The sequence below is a fragment of the Saccoglossus kowalevskii genome, chromosome 21 (assembly GCF_978046115.1).
Source record: "Saccoglossus kowalevskii chromosome 21, keSacKowa6.1, whole genome shotgun sequence".
In the NCBI taxonomy this organism is placed as follows: Eukaryota; Metazoa; Hemichordata; class Enteropneusta; family Harrimaniidae; genus Saccoglossus; species Saccoglossus kowalevskii.
The window spans coordinates 26,797,979-26,816,853 of NC_140661.1; the positions used below are offsets into that span (position 1 = coordinate 26,797,979).

General features: G+C 31.9%; 1 protein-coding gene across 1 annotated transcript in view; it reads left to right on the plus strand.

Moving 5' to 3' along the window:
• The window catches only part of LOC100313749 (tau-like protein), a 51,505-nt gene that overhangs the window by 17,782 nt on the left and 14,848 nt on the right, over window positions 1-18,875 (plus strand). The window contains exons 3-10 of the mRNA XM_085495282.1: window positions 2,320-2,855; window positions 8,494-8,872; window positions 11,346-11,476; window positions 13,250-13,331; window positions 13,539-13,645; window positions 15,682-15,777; window positions 17,126-17,221; window positions 17,533-17,628. Of these exons, the coding sequence (XP_085351408.1) occupies window positions 2,320-2,855; window positions 8,494-8,872; window positions 11,346-11,476; window positions 13,250-13,331; window positions 13,539-13,645; window positions 15,682-15,777; window positions 17,126-17,221; window positions 17,533-17,628 (1,523 nt within the window). The remainder of the gene's footprint in view (window positions 1-2,319; window positions 2,856-8,493; window positions 8,873-11,345; window positions 11,477-13,249; window positions 13,332-13,538; window positions 13,646-15,681; window positions 15,778-17,125; window positions 17,222-17,532; window positions 17,629-18,875) is intronic.

Here is an 18,875-nt window from a genome sequence, read left to right on the forward strand (position 1 = left end):
GATGGTCTCATCTTGACTTTCTGTACCGGACTAATTATCACAGACAAAAAATGACAAAACCATATTTTTTTTTTTCATGGCCTGACTGACCTATTTTTAGAATCGTAAATTTACACATGTATAAAACCACTGCGATCTAATAATTTTACAAATTATACATCATATAATAAAACTTAAGTACAAGAATAAATTCTAATTAAATGTAATGTTTGTTTGCAAATATTTAAAAATAATCATTATTTCAATTACTACGTTCACATTACGGGATCTTGCCGAAATGTTTAATGTTTCATGTTTGGAGAAGTATTACAACAGTTGTGTTCACGTTAGTACAGACCCACACTGGGATCTAAACATGGCAGACAATACACATATGATGATAATAATAATCATATCCATATGCTGTTACGACAAAAAGTATTCAAAGAACTGTTTTTTTCGTGTCAATGCATTGCAAACGAAAACATGCCATCATGCAGTTTGCAGCATATAAATATGCTGTTAACGGTTTGCATTCATTTCATTCATTACTATAGCATATGACCTGCATATCTAGCTGCACTTCCCTCTACTCTCATGTTATACTAGTATGAATCAATATATGTTCTCTTAAATTCATCACTGAGGGGGTGATTTCGGTACGTGTCAAGCTTCAGGCAAAAAATCTTGGCATGTACGTACTCTCTAATAGAAACAAAGTCTCTGCATGTGCCAAGATCTGTAACATGAACTCCACTAGTATGAGTAAAAAGTAGCAATGTAAAGCATTAATTATTTAGTGGGGTTTAATTTTGCTATTTTCACTCTTAATTCACTATGTTTTTAAACCATGGAAAAGTACAATGGAATTTTGTCATTGTTTTGAAAAAAAGTCAAAAACACATCGAAAATGGTCAAATATCAAAATAGAGAAATTAAATGAAAATAAAAAATGTCATTTAAAATCTTTTACAGTACACTTACAGTTTACAGTATTGACCAGAGTATATGAAAACTTAATGAGCACATGTCATATAATAACAAACATGGTAAGATCAGAAGACTTAACTAATCAGTTACAAAAATTACACTAAAGCATCATAAGTGCAAACCCTGCCCCCTCAATTTTAAATGGTGCACCCCTAACATATACTGGTAGTGTGTTGATAGTCTTATAATCTCTTAATATCACAGACCAGCAGGAGTTATTATTCTACATCACATACTCATAAATAATAAACATAAACATAAACATAAACATAAACAAGCTTTAGTCAGGAGCCAATCAATGTGCATGTAAGTCTGATAACACAAAGTCATTACAAGACTGTCAATTTCACAAGGTTATTTTAATGAGAAAACTTTGGACAAAGCACACTTTGAAAACTAATTGTATAGCGGAAACTTTAACAGAATCTGTTTTCAATGGTTGTAGTGTTCACAGGAGAGTTCACTAAGGTTGGTATTGAGCCTCAAGTTATATAACCTTGACCTTGCTATTTGCAGCAAACCCAACAAATCTAAAATGTTTATGCTGCTCTCATTTAGAGAGACAGAGATAGATGTAGACATACCACATTCCATTCTGTAAAAGGTTGATTCTTGATTTTAAAGTGTTATAATTGCCAACCTAAATTTAATTTGCATCTGTTTACAGAATTATTAAAAGCTATATTTTATTCAAAAAAAGTTTTTGAACATTTGGCTAAGCTAGAAAAAAGAGATTTGTTACTTGTTCTGAGATGCTTAAAGGGCAGCAGTCGTCGCACTGCACATGTGCGACATTTGTGATAATAAACATTGATTTTCCCACAATCCAATGCGCTCTTCTGATGGAAATCACAAGTATGAGGTTTGACCTGGGTGTGACTTGCACTGATTATCATCGGTGCCTCATTCGATACCTTTTAATCACTAAAAAATACCTAATTAAAGCTTGGTAACATCTCAGTTTGTACTCGTTGATCTGCGCAACAGTCAAAGTTGCCATCTTTGTTTATATGAGACTCATATATCTTGCGCATACGTGGCGCAACGACTATTGCCCTTTAAAACAAATGGTGCTTTGACAGTTAACCATTGGTGTTTCAAAGGGTTAAATATTGACCTACATTCTGATGGTGTTGAACATTTTATCTTTTTTTTTTCATACATTTTACCATCCCTGAAAACATAATATCTGCCACATTTTTTTAATGTGTATTTTTTTCATATCCAAAAAAGAATGAAAATTATATGTGTAAATATTTTGGCCAATAACAAATATCAATAGATAAAATATTAGCCAATAATAACAAAGTAGACCAATTAATAATTATAAGTCAATTTTCTATTTTTTAGGTAACGAGATCCAAGAATCAAAAGCGACTGAAATCCCAGAATCCAAAGAGCCTGAAATCCCAGAATCAAAAGAGCCTGAAATCCCGGATTCCAAAGAGCCTGAAATCCAGGAATCCAAAGAGCCTGAAATCCAGGAATCCAAAAAGCCTGAAAACCAGGAATCCAAAGAGCCTGAAATCCAGGAATCCAAAAAGCCTGAAAACCAGGAATCCAAAGAGCCTGAAATCCAGGAATCCAAAGAACCTGAAATCCAGGAATCCAAAGAGCCTGAAAACCAGAAAATTGATGAAAAAGCAGCTCAAGAAACCCAGCCTATGCCAACAGATACAGCGGCAACACCACCTGTTGCAGTAGCAGTCAGTGCAACAACAACAACAAAATCAACCACTGTGAGATCGAAGACACCATCAGGAAAGACACCTCCACCCTCATCTCCATCAACTAAATCACCAAAAAAGACAAGCACACCACGAATCGACGCAAAGCGAGAAGACTATAAACCCGGTGGCGGAAATGTCAAGATCAAATCAGAAAAGGTAAATTCTGTTTATGCTAAACTTTTTAACAATTAAGCCACTGGAATCAAAACTGCATTTGTTACAAAAGACTGCAGAAATACAACCAGAACTTTAAAAATTAAGTAAGCTGCTAAATGGCACATTACGGGCAAACTAAATCTCGAAATTGGCCAAAATATCTGGCTGATTATTTTTTGCTGTGGTGATGACCATGGGAAGAAAAAAAAAATATTTACAGAAAAAAAAAAAAACATTTAGTAGAGGGAAGCAAAAAACATTTTCTTTAGGATCACTCCCATAATTCATAATAGTCAACCCTTCAATACATATGCCACATAATAGTAAATTCTAGACCATGAAATTTGAAACCACAGTAAGATTGCCTGTGAATGTGAAAACACCTCTATTATAGAAAATAAGTTCACAACAGTTTGTCTTTTTATTATTTTTATTGTATGGGAAAGTTGCAAGTATTATTGAACACAGTAACTGCTACTGTCCATCTTATTAGATTACAAGAAAGCTTTAAACTTAGGAGACATCAATGTGGCTTATGGATGTCATAAATACAGCACAAGTAGGTGTTTATGGCATCCATAAATAGCCACAATTCTTTAGTTATATGGTAATATCTGGGGACATATATAGGTCATTGAACCCCAATGTCTTCATTTGAACTAGGAGTGCTATTCGTAAACATGCACCAAAGATAATCATTAGGCCAAGATGTTGTCATCATCGCTATCATCGAAATGTCAGTTTCAAATCTGCACCTTTTATTTGTAATTTTGTGTATCGTTGCACACACTGTAGGATGATGGAATGTTAAGGTTGTTTCTGGTCACAAGATATTTTGTCAACTCAAATAATCCTTCAATGCATTCAGTCAGAATCATTATTTCAGTCCTCAATCGCCAAAGTCAACTGTCATCACCATTTACAAAGTAAAATGATACAATTTTCACATATTTTCTCCAAAATTTAGATCTAGACCAAAATTATTTAAATAATTAAAGGAAAGTACTTAGTACTTAGGAAAGTAGTATAGGCAAAACGGTGCACTGAAATTTTGGCGAGAATAATGATGGTACTTAAGAATTTAATAAATGGTTAACATTGAACAAATGTTGTTGTATTTAATTATCTTAATACAAAGTTTTTCAATTTCTCCTAGGGCAAAATTTAACAAAGATGTGTTTTTTTGGCCTTAGGTTTGTTTGTAGATATATGGGTGGGGATCATTGAGAGATATTTTTGTTTTTTTCTGAGGATCCATTCCTAATACTTCTCTTTGGGCAAATAGCATACAATAATTTGATCTGATCAATTCAAATAGGATAACAAATAAGACAACTATCAGTCAATTACAGCTGCCATATTTGTGTATCAGAATTTTTAGCCACACAGAGTTGTTTTATTGTTTGTGGTACAACGTGTAAATGATACTGGTAGGGCTTGAACTTCAGAAGGCACTCAAACCTCTAACAAGCAGCCTGTCGGCTGAGATAGCCCCGCTGTTAGCAATGCACATTTCAATTAAAGAACAGAAGATATCATTAGAAAATGAACAATATGTATAGTATCAAAGCAATCAGACTTGCGGTTTTCAACAAGAATTCAAAAATATAACTTCTCACCAAAAATGACAAAAATAATCATCAAAATTAGAGAATTAAAGATATCATTACAAAATGAACAAATCTTAAAGAGGTCCATATGTAGTACCTAGATATGTATTATCAAAGCAATTGAACATGCGGTTTTTAACAAGAAGTCGAAAATATCACATTTTACCAAAAATGACAAAAATATTCACCAAATTAGAGAATTAAAGATATCATTACAAAATGAACAAATCTGAGAGAGATCCACAGCTAGTACCTATATATGTAATATCAAAGAAATTGGACTTGTGGTTTTTAACAAGAAGTCGAAAATATCACTTTTTACCAAAAATGACAAAAGTATTCACCAAAATTAGAGAATTGAATGAAACATCATGAAATGAACAAACCTAATAATTATTTGAAAGTCACCAAACACAGTCCAGGAGTTGAAATAAGGCTTGTACACCTATGCCAGACAGATAGATTTTACCTGAGACAGGTAAATATAGAAACTGGCTGTCCCTGTGGACAGGAAAAGGAAAATATCAAGTTTTAACTATCAGGCCAAATGCAGGAGACCAAATATACTAATGTATTACCCATGAAGTAAATATGATGAATCAAATATAAAAATTTGATTTCAAATGATTTATTTATTTTAAAACTTTTAATTTTATTTACAACCTTGAAGTCATACTGGGCATCTATTGGTAAGGTATTAATAACCACTGTTTGTTGGTTGCCACTATCAATATTTTACTAAATATCTACCTTATTTTTTACTTTGAAATACAAATTAATTTAAATCATCAGTCACATCAGGTTTGACATCGTGTCCAATGACATTCATGTTGCATGGAAAAAAAACTTATTTAAGTTTACACAAAATTTGAATGTACACTGTGAGATGCCTGTGGTTCTTTAATATATGGTATCTGCTCAGTGTCACTACAGAGGTCAGGGAGCGTACTAAGCATCATTTATAAAACTAGGAAGGTAATTAAACTGTCCCTCTGCAGTTAAGTGACAGGTAAACAACACTGTGGCTGAAAACATCTATAATTGCATTAAACCGGATCAATCAATCATTTCTATATTCTGTTTCATCAACACAGTAGGTTTATATCTTTAATTATAGTTAGGGATGTACCAATGAAATTATTATAGGGTATGTGGTCATGATTTTGGTTTCCCACTGTAGGTAGATATTTTAAATTTGATTTGTATTCAATTGATGTACCTGGTATTGATTGTTATTTGTCAAACAAATGTTTGCATGCATGATGTCAATGCCCCCTCTCCACGTGAGACCCATCCCTTAAGTTTGAAGAGTTCAGATGTCTGTTTATTGTTAACAAAGTAGTTACTATATATTACTTTCAGTAATTAGTGAAATTTACTAAATTATAACAATATGGATATGTAAAAAAAAAAAAAAACATACATAATGTAATAAAAGGCCGAAAAAAAACAAATCTTTTTTTTTTTATTTTGCTGGTTACGCTAAATTTTTTTTTAGGAGATAAGCATAAATAAAAAACAGAGAATTTGTTCTCATGAATTACTATGAATTTAAAAATAAAAAAAAAGATTATACAGCAATGTTAACTTCAGAATTTGACCCCCACCCATGTTTATAATTGTTTGTGAAGAATATATTGTAATTAATGACCACAGAGGGCGCTGACACCCAAATACAACTGAAATTGGCCATTCATCATTTTCAATAATTCTTTGTGTTTTGAGTAGATGATACACACAATGATAACACAAAATATGAAAGAAAGCTATCTATTGGACCAGCAGCTGTCAGAATATTATCAATTCTATTGGGACTTGTATTCAAAAACAACAAATGATAGATAAACTAAACTAAAAAATAACATGAACATTGAGTCTAATTTTTTTGCAAACATTCTGTTTTTGTTTTTTTCAAATTTCTAAATTCAAAACCAATAAAAATAATGTTGAATATAATTTGTTGTTAATACATTTATTATTTTAAATATGAAAAAAAAAATATTTGGATATCTAATGTTGCCATATTTATTACTAAATGAGAAAAAATGGAACGGTGATTAGACAGTATATCTCACGTCAAAATTCACATCGTCAATTTCATCATGTCATATAAGGTAAAATGACAATGGCTGTGTACAATACAGCTCTTGTAGTACACTTTCTATGCTAATATATCTCCCTTAAGTCTGTAACATTTTCTCAAATGCAATTACTCAACGGTAGTAATGGATAATTTGGATAATAAAGTGCATGGTATTGATGGCAACTTTAAAAGAGCTGTGTGAAGAACTATGGGCAGCAAGTAATTCTGTTAAGTGTGTTCACTTTGGATTTGTCATTTGTGTTCCATTTGATATTGACATCCTAATTGTTTCATATTTTATCTGGGAATTTTGGTAAATCAAAAATGATGTGATGAATTGTTGAATTAACGACATCTTGCATTACTGAAAACAAATATTTATTAATTAAACTGACTTAAAATGTAGTTATATTTTCACTGCTATCAATTTTTACTTCAGGATTCTTTATGAGTGTTCACTGGAACAAATTTTGCAAAAGTAACTGAGACTTCATGTCATAATTACCCCAGATGTAACTCCCTAGAACCCAGCGAAATATTTCAGTACAACTCCCTAGGACCCCAGTTAAATGTTCATTTTTGGTTTCTACATTAATATTGTGAGAGTTCAAATTTCAAGTATTAGGAATACTCTCAAAATAATGTAGCATTGAAGGCATTCAGGAAAATTATGGAATAGCAAAATTTGTATTAGGAATTGCTGTGCATACCGATGACAACTATCTACAGTGTGAGTTACTCATTAATGAAGTGGTAGATACAGGGTTAATTTCAATGTGGTAGATACAGGGTTAATTTCAATGTGGTAGATACAGGACTAATTTCACTGTCTTTACCTTTGTTAATGTGATAATGGACCCAGGCTTTACATAATGAGTACAACTGTACACATCGTTAATACTTCCCCATCTGCCTTTATCACCGTGAAACACATTTTTATTGTATAAAATTACAATTAACTTTGGAAGTGAAAACATAATATTCACGTAAGTTGTTAGCGAATTCATATAAAATTGCAAATGTTGAAATGTAAGGACATTATCATTTAAATCAACTTCATATAATGGTTTTGTGGAAATCACCATTGTATTGGCGTTTATATAAATAATCATGCAATATATATTTTCAGGGTTTAAATTCAATGTTTCTGACGTTTTGGTAAAAAAAACATAATGACAGTGGAATTTCACTGAATTAAATGTGAAATTTGGAAATCTTTTTAACAATAGGATTCTTATCCGAATGTACAACTTTTCCAAGTCACCAACTTTTATCATAATAAACCAATGAAAAAAAAGAGATACAATACAATGCATTGGTAAAAAGAAAATGAGACAATTTTCAATTTGATTCAAAGCTTCTTAAAATTATATTAAATTAAAATATAAATAGACCTAAAATATTTGAAAATATCAATAAAACAAAATTTTGAAGTGAAAAGCCGATATCTTAATAGGCTGTAAAAAGAACTTTTATCAATTTCCACTGATTGTGATAGAGGGCGCTATAACTAAGTTTTTATATTATTGTGTGCATAACTTATAATTTTAATGAAGCACAATTTTTAATAATCCTATTTAATTTTAATGAAGCAAAATTTTTAATAATCCTATTTAATTTTAATGAAGCACAATTTTTAATAATCCTATTTAATTTTAATAAAGCACAATTTTTAATAATTCTATTTAATTTTAATAAAAGCACAATTTTTAAGTCAATTATATTTCAAAAAATAATAAAATGAGCACCTGTATTGATTTTGGAAGACAAATTGACTGATAATTATGTTTTCTTTGGAGCCTACCTCACAAAGCATGTTTTTAATATGTTTGATGCAGAGATGTTTCATTAACTTTTACATCAAAAAATGCTATGTATCAACAGTTTGGCAAAGAAATTATATATTATAGTTTAGTATTTTATATTTTTTATCTTTTTTTCATAGATTGATGTTAAAAAAGTGACAAGTAGAATTGAAGCCAAGAAAGAAGGACATAAACCAGGTGGTGGGAACATTAAAATATTTGATCAAAAAGTCAAAATCACAAATGTCAAACCTCGAACGGATACAGGCAGTGGATCAAGACCGACAAGTGCAGCATCAACTCCACGCCGTCCGGTCAGTGCAACACCGCGAGAGAACACTACCTCAAAACAATCAACACCAAGACAAACTAGCAGTCCAAGAAGGCCAGCCAGTGTGACTCTGACAAGTGCCGTGGCATCACCAAAACGAGCTATGAGTGCACAGACAAGAAAACCCATCAATGCTGGCAGTTCGTCTCCTAGAAGAGCAGCCAGTGCAACACAAAGGAAGGAGTCAAGTAATTATAATTATAATTATTATTATGTGATAGGGGTGACTATTGGAAACTCTGGGGAAAGTGAAGTAAAACTACTATGCAAATTGGTTTTTCCTTCACTTGGTCTTAAACTGGAAAAATGGTAACATGATGATTGGTTTTTCATTTTTTTTATCAAATATGACTGTTTCAATTATTACAGTGAAAGACACATGTACCGGTGTTTATAATATGAGATTATTATGAGAATACCACAAGGTATGCATGAAGACAGTACAGCTGGAGTATCGACCAACACGCAGCGGAGGTCGATCCAACAGCGTACTATCTGAGTGCATATATTGAGGTATCTTCGTAATAACCTTATTTTTATACATCTTTTTGTCCAAGGGATACATCATGTGAATGCCGAAATCCAATATGTATGGAACAGATTTAACGAACTTCTTTGTGTTGGGTTCGGTCAAACCCTGGGGACCATGTTTGTTTTTATTATTAGTGGACACTTATGCACATTTCCTAATATGGTAGGATGCAAATACCCAGTGCAATACCGCAAAATTACGGGACACTTTAACTTATGGCGTTATGGTGACAGATGTATAATAATGGCAGATATGATGCGCATGTGGCAGATATTATATTTTGAAATATCTAAGTTACTTATTTAGAAAATATTGTGAAAACAAGCAGAGATGAGCAACAAAATTTTAAAATATATGTGGAAAGTTTACGATTTATTCTTTCCTAAAAATATCAGTATTTCAATAATCTACTTATTGACAAATGTGACAACAGATAAATTATTGTTCAGTAACAGAGAGTTAGCGATAGTTGTAAATGCTTTCATTTTTAGTGAATTGTATGACATTCAACAGCGGCTCAGATGGTCATTTACTTTTTGCCTAAAGACTTGTATGACTCATATATTTCCAATTGTGTGGTCCACAACAATATCAGTCCACATATAATTACCATTATGCATAGATCATAATATTGATGATCCAAACAAGAACAAAAATATCAATTTATGCAGAGAACAATTAAAATCCTATTATTAACGACAGTTTACTGTAGATTCAAAAATTAGTTCAAAACTTCAAAGTTGGATATGACCGTGTAACCGTGGTTTCGGGAATCATCCCCGCCAACTCATAGAATTATCTCACGTTCAAAACAACTGTCCAGTATGATAAATCAATACTAACACATGTAAGCCACCATTACTGTATTTGGTTTTCTCTCCGCGGCAGGATTTCATTTTTTATAGAGGTGTTCTACTCTTTAACTATTTTCGAACTAATTTGAGCTATTTTCGTGAGCTTGAATTAGTTTTTTTTTTTTTATGTATTTGAATTTAATTTTGTATTTAGTCTTCGTGTTCAAAGTAACCATTATCAAGTGAAATTTATTAGTTTCAATGAAGAACATTACTTGGGTGAATAAATGCAGGATTTTAGCATTTTTGCTTGGAATTAACATCTCACTCTGGAAACACAATGACACTGATTCCTGTTCTAATACTGTAAAATACTTTATTTTTGCTTGGAATTTATTTTCTCCAATTTCGCTGAAGGAATGATTCAGTGAAAATAAAATCCAGCGAATATACCGGTTCCGTTTTTTCCCTATATTTTACATTTAACTTGTCAAAAATCAGTGAAAATAAATTCCATACAAAACACCCAAAAAGTCTTTTCAGTGAAAATTAATTCCAGCTAAAATAAAGTTTTTTAAAGTAGACGGATTTTATTGTAAATCTGAAAAGTCAAGAAGTATACATTGTACTACCGATAGTATTTTTTTTCAGTGACTTCTCAACATGTGCGGTTGTGCTTCATAATAGAACTTTAAAATTAATCTCTATAGAAAGCAACTTTTAAGTGAAAGAGACTCTAAAACAAGATAAAAGCTGCAAGCAAGTGTAGAACGTCATGCCTGAATTGAGAATAAAAATAGCAGATTGTTGTCTTGAAAAGTCAAAATTGATACTTTTAAATAAGTATTCTAGCAAACCCAGAGTAAACAGATACAGTGAGTAGGTTACCTTCTCTGATATGCAAATGAGAGTATTGATCAAACAACCTTTTTACACGTGCAAACCTGAAATAAAAAACCTGAGAACAAAACAGGTAATCCATTGTGAACATAGCTAATCTGAGTCAGGTAACGCTGAGATATGTTTACAGGCAGCGAGTGGTGACAACCGCCTGAACATGTCCAGAGTATGCCCAGGTCAAAAAATTATGGTGAGTGCGTGGTAACCGTGATGCATATTGGTTGCTAGGCTATAAGTATACTTCTCATTCTGATGCAAAAACTTTTAGTGAATTCAGGAAATTCTGCTGTCTATTGTTGATGGATTATTATTGCCATGGTTACGTCTGGTTATGTGTACTCAATGAATTTTGGAGTCAGCGTGGTTTCCAGGAGGATACAATTTAAAGTCACTACGTTGTCGGTTTACTTAATATTTGGTCATTTTGTTTTCCAGCTTCTTCAGAAGGTTCGGAGAAGAGGAACAGTTTAGGATTTGATAGATCAGCAAAGACCCCAGATATCAAAAACGTCAAGTCTAAGATTGGATCAACAGATTATTTAAAACACACACCTGGTGGTGGTAAGGTATGTGTTTTATTTATTTATTTATTTATTAACACACAACATCCCCCGGAGGGGATGAAAAGGGTTACAAATCAGATATTAGTAAAAGAAAAATAACCACATAAAGAGTAAGGGAACAAAAAGGCATAAAAAAAAAAGATAATAATTTGAATACAAGGAATGTATTACTGGCTTAGTTTATGTAGGTGCTGCTGTCTTGTATTAAAACAGTTTTTTTTAAATATTGCGCTAAAGGAATAGACATTTTCTCGTCACTTAGTAATGATATGAATGTATTTTCATTACTAAATTTGTCAAAATTTGGTATACATTTATTAGCTACAATGTAAAGTTTTAATCTTATTTCATTGTAATGAGGACAATTTGTGACAAAATGTTGTTCATCTTCAACATGGTCATTGTCGCACATATTGCAGACTCTGTCTTTAAAATCCAATCCTGTATGCCGGCCTGTTTCAATTTTCAGACAGTGGTTGCCAAGTCTAAATTTTGTTAAGGATTTGCGAAGTTCACTGTTTTTCATAATTGTTAAGTAGTTTTCTTGTTCTATTTTGGTTTTAAAAAGTTTGTAGGTTCTTAGTTTATTTTTAGAATTTGATTTGTGTACTAATCTTATATCAGAACTGACTGAAGTATACTATATAGGGCTGCATTATTCACTGCATTTTATTTCTGCTGTACGCTAAATGTGCACTAAATTAAAACCCAGTGAATACTTTATTTTCGCTTGGAAATAATTTTTGCTGAAGGAATGATTCAGTGAAAATAAAATCCAGCAAATATACCTTTTTTCTTATATTTTACATTCAACTCGTCAAAAATCAGTGAAAATAAATTCCATACAAAACACTCCAAAACTCTTTTCAGCAAAAATTAATACCAGCTAGAATGAAGTATTTCACAGCTTTTTCTTCACATACCAGTGAATTTAAAACCTAGTGAATATCTCTGCGAAAATTTCCCCCAGGTAATAGTTCCCCTCTATAGTAATTAACTTTTGTTGAAATCAATAAAAAAAGTTCGACTCATACTCATTGCTTACGTATTGAGTATTACTGAAAAAAATAATTATTCACTGAGTTTTGAGTAAAATCTGCTTAATTAAATCCATAACGATAGGGACAATTACAATATAGCAGACATTGCTGTAAAATATGTGAATTTGAAAACCTAGTAAATAATCTCAAAAAACTGAATTAATCTATTTCAATATATGTTTCAATTTGTAATATGTTATACAGCGATTTAAAGAGATTTAAAACTATACGTGTTTAAAAAATGTACGGACTATTTTCCAGACAACAACCACTTTACCTTTTTACCACCAGTTCTCTCTTTTCATCACAATTTTACAAAATAGTCCCGTTTATAGTCTGCAGTTTCCTTCAGAAGATTGGGACAAAAATAGCCAAATTTTTTGAGTAAAAACTGAAAATTGACTCAAATTTTGTATGTTGGCTCCAAAATTAAGGTTCATTTCCAGAAATATATAAGAAAAAAGTGCAGAAAAATGTTGGCAAGGAAGTCTGGTGGTGAAAAGGTTACTAAATTGTATAAATGAAATGTATTAGGAGTACAGCAAACATTGCCAGAATATTTCATTCAACGTTCACCTGCAGGCTCATTGCGTAGATTTCAGTTTAACAATACATTCAAAAAGTTTCTTTGTGAAAAACATTTAGTCACAGACAAACAAACTTAATCCATCCACAAATTTAATACCACATTTTTTAGAATAAAATAAATAAAACATTTTCATTTCTTTTGTTTCAGGTGAAAATTTTTGAGGAAAAAAAAGATTATTCTAAGGTCTCCGCTAGATGTGGTTCAATGGCGAATGCTACGCACAAAGCAGGTATCATATTAAATACTTTGTATATAACAATGACTGAAGACAAGACATGAACTTTGAACTTGACACGTGAACTTGTTTTCAGAATGAGGCTTAGAGGGTAGAAACAAACTATGTCTCACACCAACGAATATTTTGCACTTTAATAAATTACATACTAATTATAACATATGCTAAAATTAAAATATATGCTAAAAATTCTGTTTTCAGGGGGTGGAAATGTCAAAATAGTGAATGAGAAATTGGATATTAAAGTACAAAGTCGGGTTGGTTCGAAGGACAATTTACAACATAAAGCAGGTGGTGGCAAAGTCAAGGTAAATATCATTGCATATTATTATCACCCTGTAGTGCTTATTTTTAACCGAGGAAAGCTGCCTTTTTTGACAATTTTTTAATCCATGTAATAGTAAATCTCGGTACTAAAAAAAAGGCACAAGCAAAGCATGTAACCATGGTTACTAGTAACCGTGATTTAAGCCAATATGTATTTATTCGGTAAAACAAAGACTAATGTAGCACAGATTACCGTAAAAACTCTCAAATTTCTCCCACTCTAAAAATTCAACCACCTAAATAATTATTTGGCAAATTTTTGTAATTTATTGACCTCAAAAATGTTGACCTCACCAGAAATTGATCACTTATTTTTACTCAAACAATTTGTTTAAAGACATGACTTTCTATAACTATTTCTGCACCTGTATATAATCCAACTTTTATATTTGTTCATTTTTCACTCTAAAAAATTCGACTGGTCAAAAATTTATCGTTATTTTGTATTTTAAAAACCCGACCATTTTTCAAAAACGGTATTATACAAATTACTCTTTGTGCTCCAGAGTCTTTCCTGCTAAAATTTTACTCATTTTATGTATTTATCTGACATATTATTTTTGATAATTTTGGACCAAAACGAACACAATTTGCTATTTGATACAGGTCTTGAGAAAATTGGGGAAAACAAATTATGAGGGTTTTATTTGTGAAAGACGACAAAAATACAAAACAATTCGTCTCAAAAAACAAAGTTTATTTCTATTTAATTGATACAAAAAAGTGTCTAAAATTTGAGCATAACATTTTTCTTACAGGTTTTCTTACAAATAATTGTAATAATTTATTTTTTTATTATTTTTACAAGGAGTATATTGTTTACATTCTTTTTCAAATTAAAAGCTGCAAAATTCCAATTTTTTATTTTTTTTTCATATACTTTTTTGAAAATCAAACAATATCATTTATTGGACTTAGCATTGTGAAATCTCAGTGAAATAAATTCAGTGTACAACTAGTGCACACAATCGAATAACTTTGTTTCATGAATCATCATTATAAAATTAAAGAATGTCAACAAATATTTGTCCATCTACTTTTCTGGGGGGTGGACATCGGAATTTTCATCACCTGACAACCATCACCGGGTGAAAACAAAGGCAGTAAACTCTGAGCAAACAGTACTTTGGGATAGTTGTTGTGACTCTCCTGAACAGTGTAACAAGATTACCCCTACATGTGAAACATATTACATAAATTTGGTTGTTCAAGATTACATGTACCTCATGGTTACATTTGTGCTGTTTTCTTGACTTAAGCTTTTTCACAGGTTCTTTGACTGTCATTCCAAAGCAGCTCCCACCGAACCCATGGAAATGCATGGTACAGTGGTGCGCGTCTTAGCAACGTAGAATGTTCTGTGACATAGCTCGGCCCCAAAAAATAATAAGACCATTTAAAGGGCGATAGTCGTCTCGCCACGCATGAGCGAGATATATGGCTCTCATATAAACAAAGACACCGACTTTGACTGTTGCGCAGATCAACGAGTACAAACTGAGACGTTACCAAGTTTTAACTAGGTATTTTAGGTGATTGTTATCGAAGGAGTCACCGGAGGTAATTAGTGAAAGTCGCGCCCAGGTCAAACCTTCCATTAGAATGGCGCATTGGATTGTGGGAAAATCAATGTTTATGAACACAAATGTCGCACATGTGCAGCGCGACGACTACCGCCCTTTAAACATTCAATACCAGTGTTCAAGTAACGCAGTAAAAATTGTTACCAACAAAAATCAATTTTTAATTAACAGTTTGTGCATTAAAAATATTTGTTTTTAGATCTTACATATAAAGGCTCTCTGGTTTGACAAATAGATGCTTTTATTTTTGTAATTGAGAGTTTTTTTGTTACATTAGGGGTGGACATTTAGAAACTGGGAGGGGGGGGGTTTAAATTACACATTCAAGCACCACCTAGAGTATCATGGTCCACCTTTTAGTGATTTAAAGTATAGTTGATTTATCATCATCATCATTTTGTTTTCTCATTATTATTATTAAATCATCCATCTAGATTGAAACCTTTCCATCCAATTTTAAGTTAAAAGCCTCCAGCAGGGTGGGTTCACTCGAAAACCTGACGTATCAGCCTGGAGGAGGGACGGTTAAGGTACATGAGAATACGAGTACATAGTGTGCGTCTGTGTTTATTAATTTCTTCTTCAGGTTGCCAGTCTCATATTCTGTTCTTTGTAACTCAATATATTTATTTGTTAACATATCTGATCTCAGCTTGCTTTGTAAAAGAACGCCCACAATTGCCAGGATTTTCACTGCATCAAATACCGTAAAATAATTTATTTTCGCTTGGAATTAATTTTCACTGAAGGAATGATTCAGTGAAAATGAAATCCAGGGAATATACTTTTTTTCCTATATTTCACATTCAACTCATCAAAAATCAGTGAAAATAAATTCCATACAAAACACTCAAACAGTCTTTTCAGTGAAAATTAATTCCAGCTAAAATAAAGTATTTTACAGTAGAGGGCACTATTGACAAAACAAAAGAGTATTGTAGCTGTGAGGATTTCACTGGTGTCTTTAAGACAGGTGTCACAGTGACATATAAAAGTGTTGTCCTGGCAACACACTCAAAGTATGATAATAGCTACCATTTCTAGCAAAAAATAAATGGTTTACATTTATATCTACTATGAATGAAAACCAACTTGTCAATGGGGGGGGGGGTCTTTTAAAAAGACTTCAAATTTGTCTTTCTCTATTAAAGTTTGTGTGATTTGCTATCAATAACTCTGAAGGCTTGCTATCAATAACTCTGAAGACTTGCTATCAATAACTCTGAAGACTTGCTATCAATAACTCTGAAGACTTGCTATCAATAACTCTGAAGACTTGCTATCAATAACTGTAAAGACTTGCTATCAATAACTCTGAAGACTTGCTATCAATAACTCTGAAGACTTGCTATCAATAACTCTGAAGACTTGCTATCAATAACTCTGAAGACTTGCTATCAATAACTCTGAAGACTTGCTATCAATAACTCTGAAGACTTGCTATCAATAACTCTGAAGACTTGCTATCAATAACTCTGAAGACTTGCTATCAATAACTCTGAAGACTTGCTATCACTAACTGTAAAGACTTGCTATCAATAACTCTGAAGACTTGCTATCAATAACTCTGAAGACTTGCTATCAATAACTCTGAAGACTTGCTATCAATAACTCTGAAGACTTGCTATCAATAACTCTGAAGACTTGCTATCAATAACTCTGAAGACTTTCTATCAATAACTCTGAAGACTTGCTATCAATAACTCTGAAGACTTGCTATCAATAACTCTGAAGACTTGCTATCAATAACTCTGAAGACTTGCTATCATTCAAGACTCTGAATACGCTAATTTTAGTTCAGGTGCTGAAAGAGTCAGTTTGGATAATAACACTTTTTTTTATTTTTATTTTTACTCATCTTAAAACTATAAAACACAGATAGAATTAAAAAGATTAGACTTTAGAAACAAAGCATCAAGTAAAGTTGGTTCCCGTGACAACATAGATTACACGCCTAGGCATGGCAACATTAAGGTACACTTTTTAGAACCTTGTTCCCTTCGCCGTGTGACGTTTTTTTTTTTAAATAAGAGTGATTCTTATTGGTTGTTTATCTTATCCTTTGTGTATTATGCCAATTGCGTGTGATTTTAATCTATTCTTTTTGGTTGACTCAATTCAATCTGTTGTAATATCTCTTATGGACACTTGGAAATTGTTTCACCTCAGCTCCCTGTGTAACTCAATTCTAATTCTCAAAGTATAAGATGTGTGGTGTTTAGAATCTTCTATTTTTACATTTGAGTATTTATTTATTTTGTTGTTTATTTACAAATTGTTCACAGGTAGTAAACGAAAAATTAGGTTTTAAGCAGAAAGCCGCAAGTAAGATTGGTTCTTTGGAGAATCTGGATTACTGCCCTGGTGGTGGGGAAGTCAAGGTATTAATCAACGTCAAACTTGTGTGTGAAGGGAGATTCCTCGATTTAAGTTTAGATTTGTAGTATCAAATTATCCTTTGAATGCCTAACTCATATTTTAATATTTTTCAACAAATTTTGCACCAAAATGTTGGAAAGATTTAACTCTTGATATGCAGTACATATCGGTTAAATTAATGTAAAAAAAAAATACTAAACAAAAATTAATAGTTTTGATTCCCGACCACGATATTACTTGCAATCAGTCATATTGCCTCCTGACTGGCAATCATGAAAATTAAACAAAATTGGAGAAGTCAAAGGTCAGATCAATTCAGGTCAGTTGAAAATTATTGCATGTAAGTTAAGATTTCAAATAAAATACATTAAACTGGTTCCTATGAAAACCTATCATACCTGCCAGGTGACGGGGATATTCATACAAATGTACCACATGGTTTGCAGTGCATCTTTCTGATATTTCAGTACTCTCACTCAAGTTTGCAGTGTTGTATTCCCGCCTTATATTTATTTATTTTTTTATTAGACGCATAAAATCCTTAGGAAAGGATAAAAAGGGTCTTACAGAAAGAAATTAAAAAACTACAATCTAAAAAGGAAAACAAAAAATAAAAACTTTTCAAGAAAGATAAAACAAATCAAAAACAATAAAGACAATTTGCAGCCAATGGTGAATACAGAATATAGAATGAACACAAAATGTAGCTTAATATATGTGATATATATATGTGATATATAGATATATGTGTTGCCATGGCAATTAAATTTTGCTGAATTTATTTTATGGAAGTCACTGTGTTAAAAAGAACCTGAACCCAAGTGACATTTTCTACAAAATTGTTACAAAAATTCATCTCAGTTTTGTGATAAAATTTGTCTTCTATGAAAATTAAAGCAATTAACAATATCTTTATTTGGGTATCATTGCAAAAATGATGTGAATGTTCAACCAAATCCGAATGTAATTCACCAGTCTGGTGAATGGTTAGTGGAATATGGTCATTAACCCAGTAAAGCAAGATTATATTTTAAACACTTTTCGCACTTCTGGTGATACACTCTTAGAAACTATTTTTTCTGGAAACTCCATCTTTTAAATGAGAAGCTGTGGTTAAAATACTGTACAAGTATAATAAGAATGTTTTTTTTAAAACTTTTTGTATTTTATGTTTTTTTTTTAACTTCTGTCAGATTACAAATGAAAGATTAGGTTTTAAAAAGAAAGCAAGGAGTAAAGTTGGTTCCTA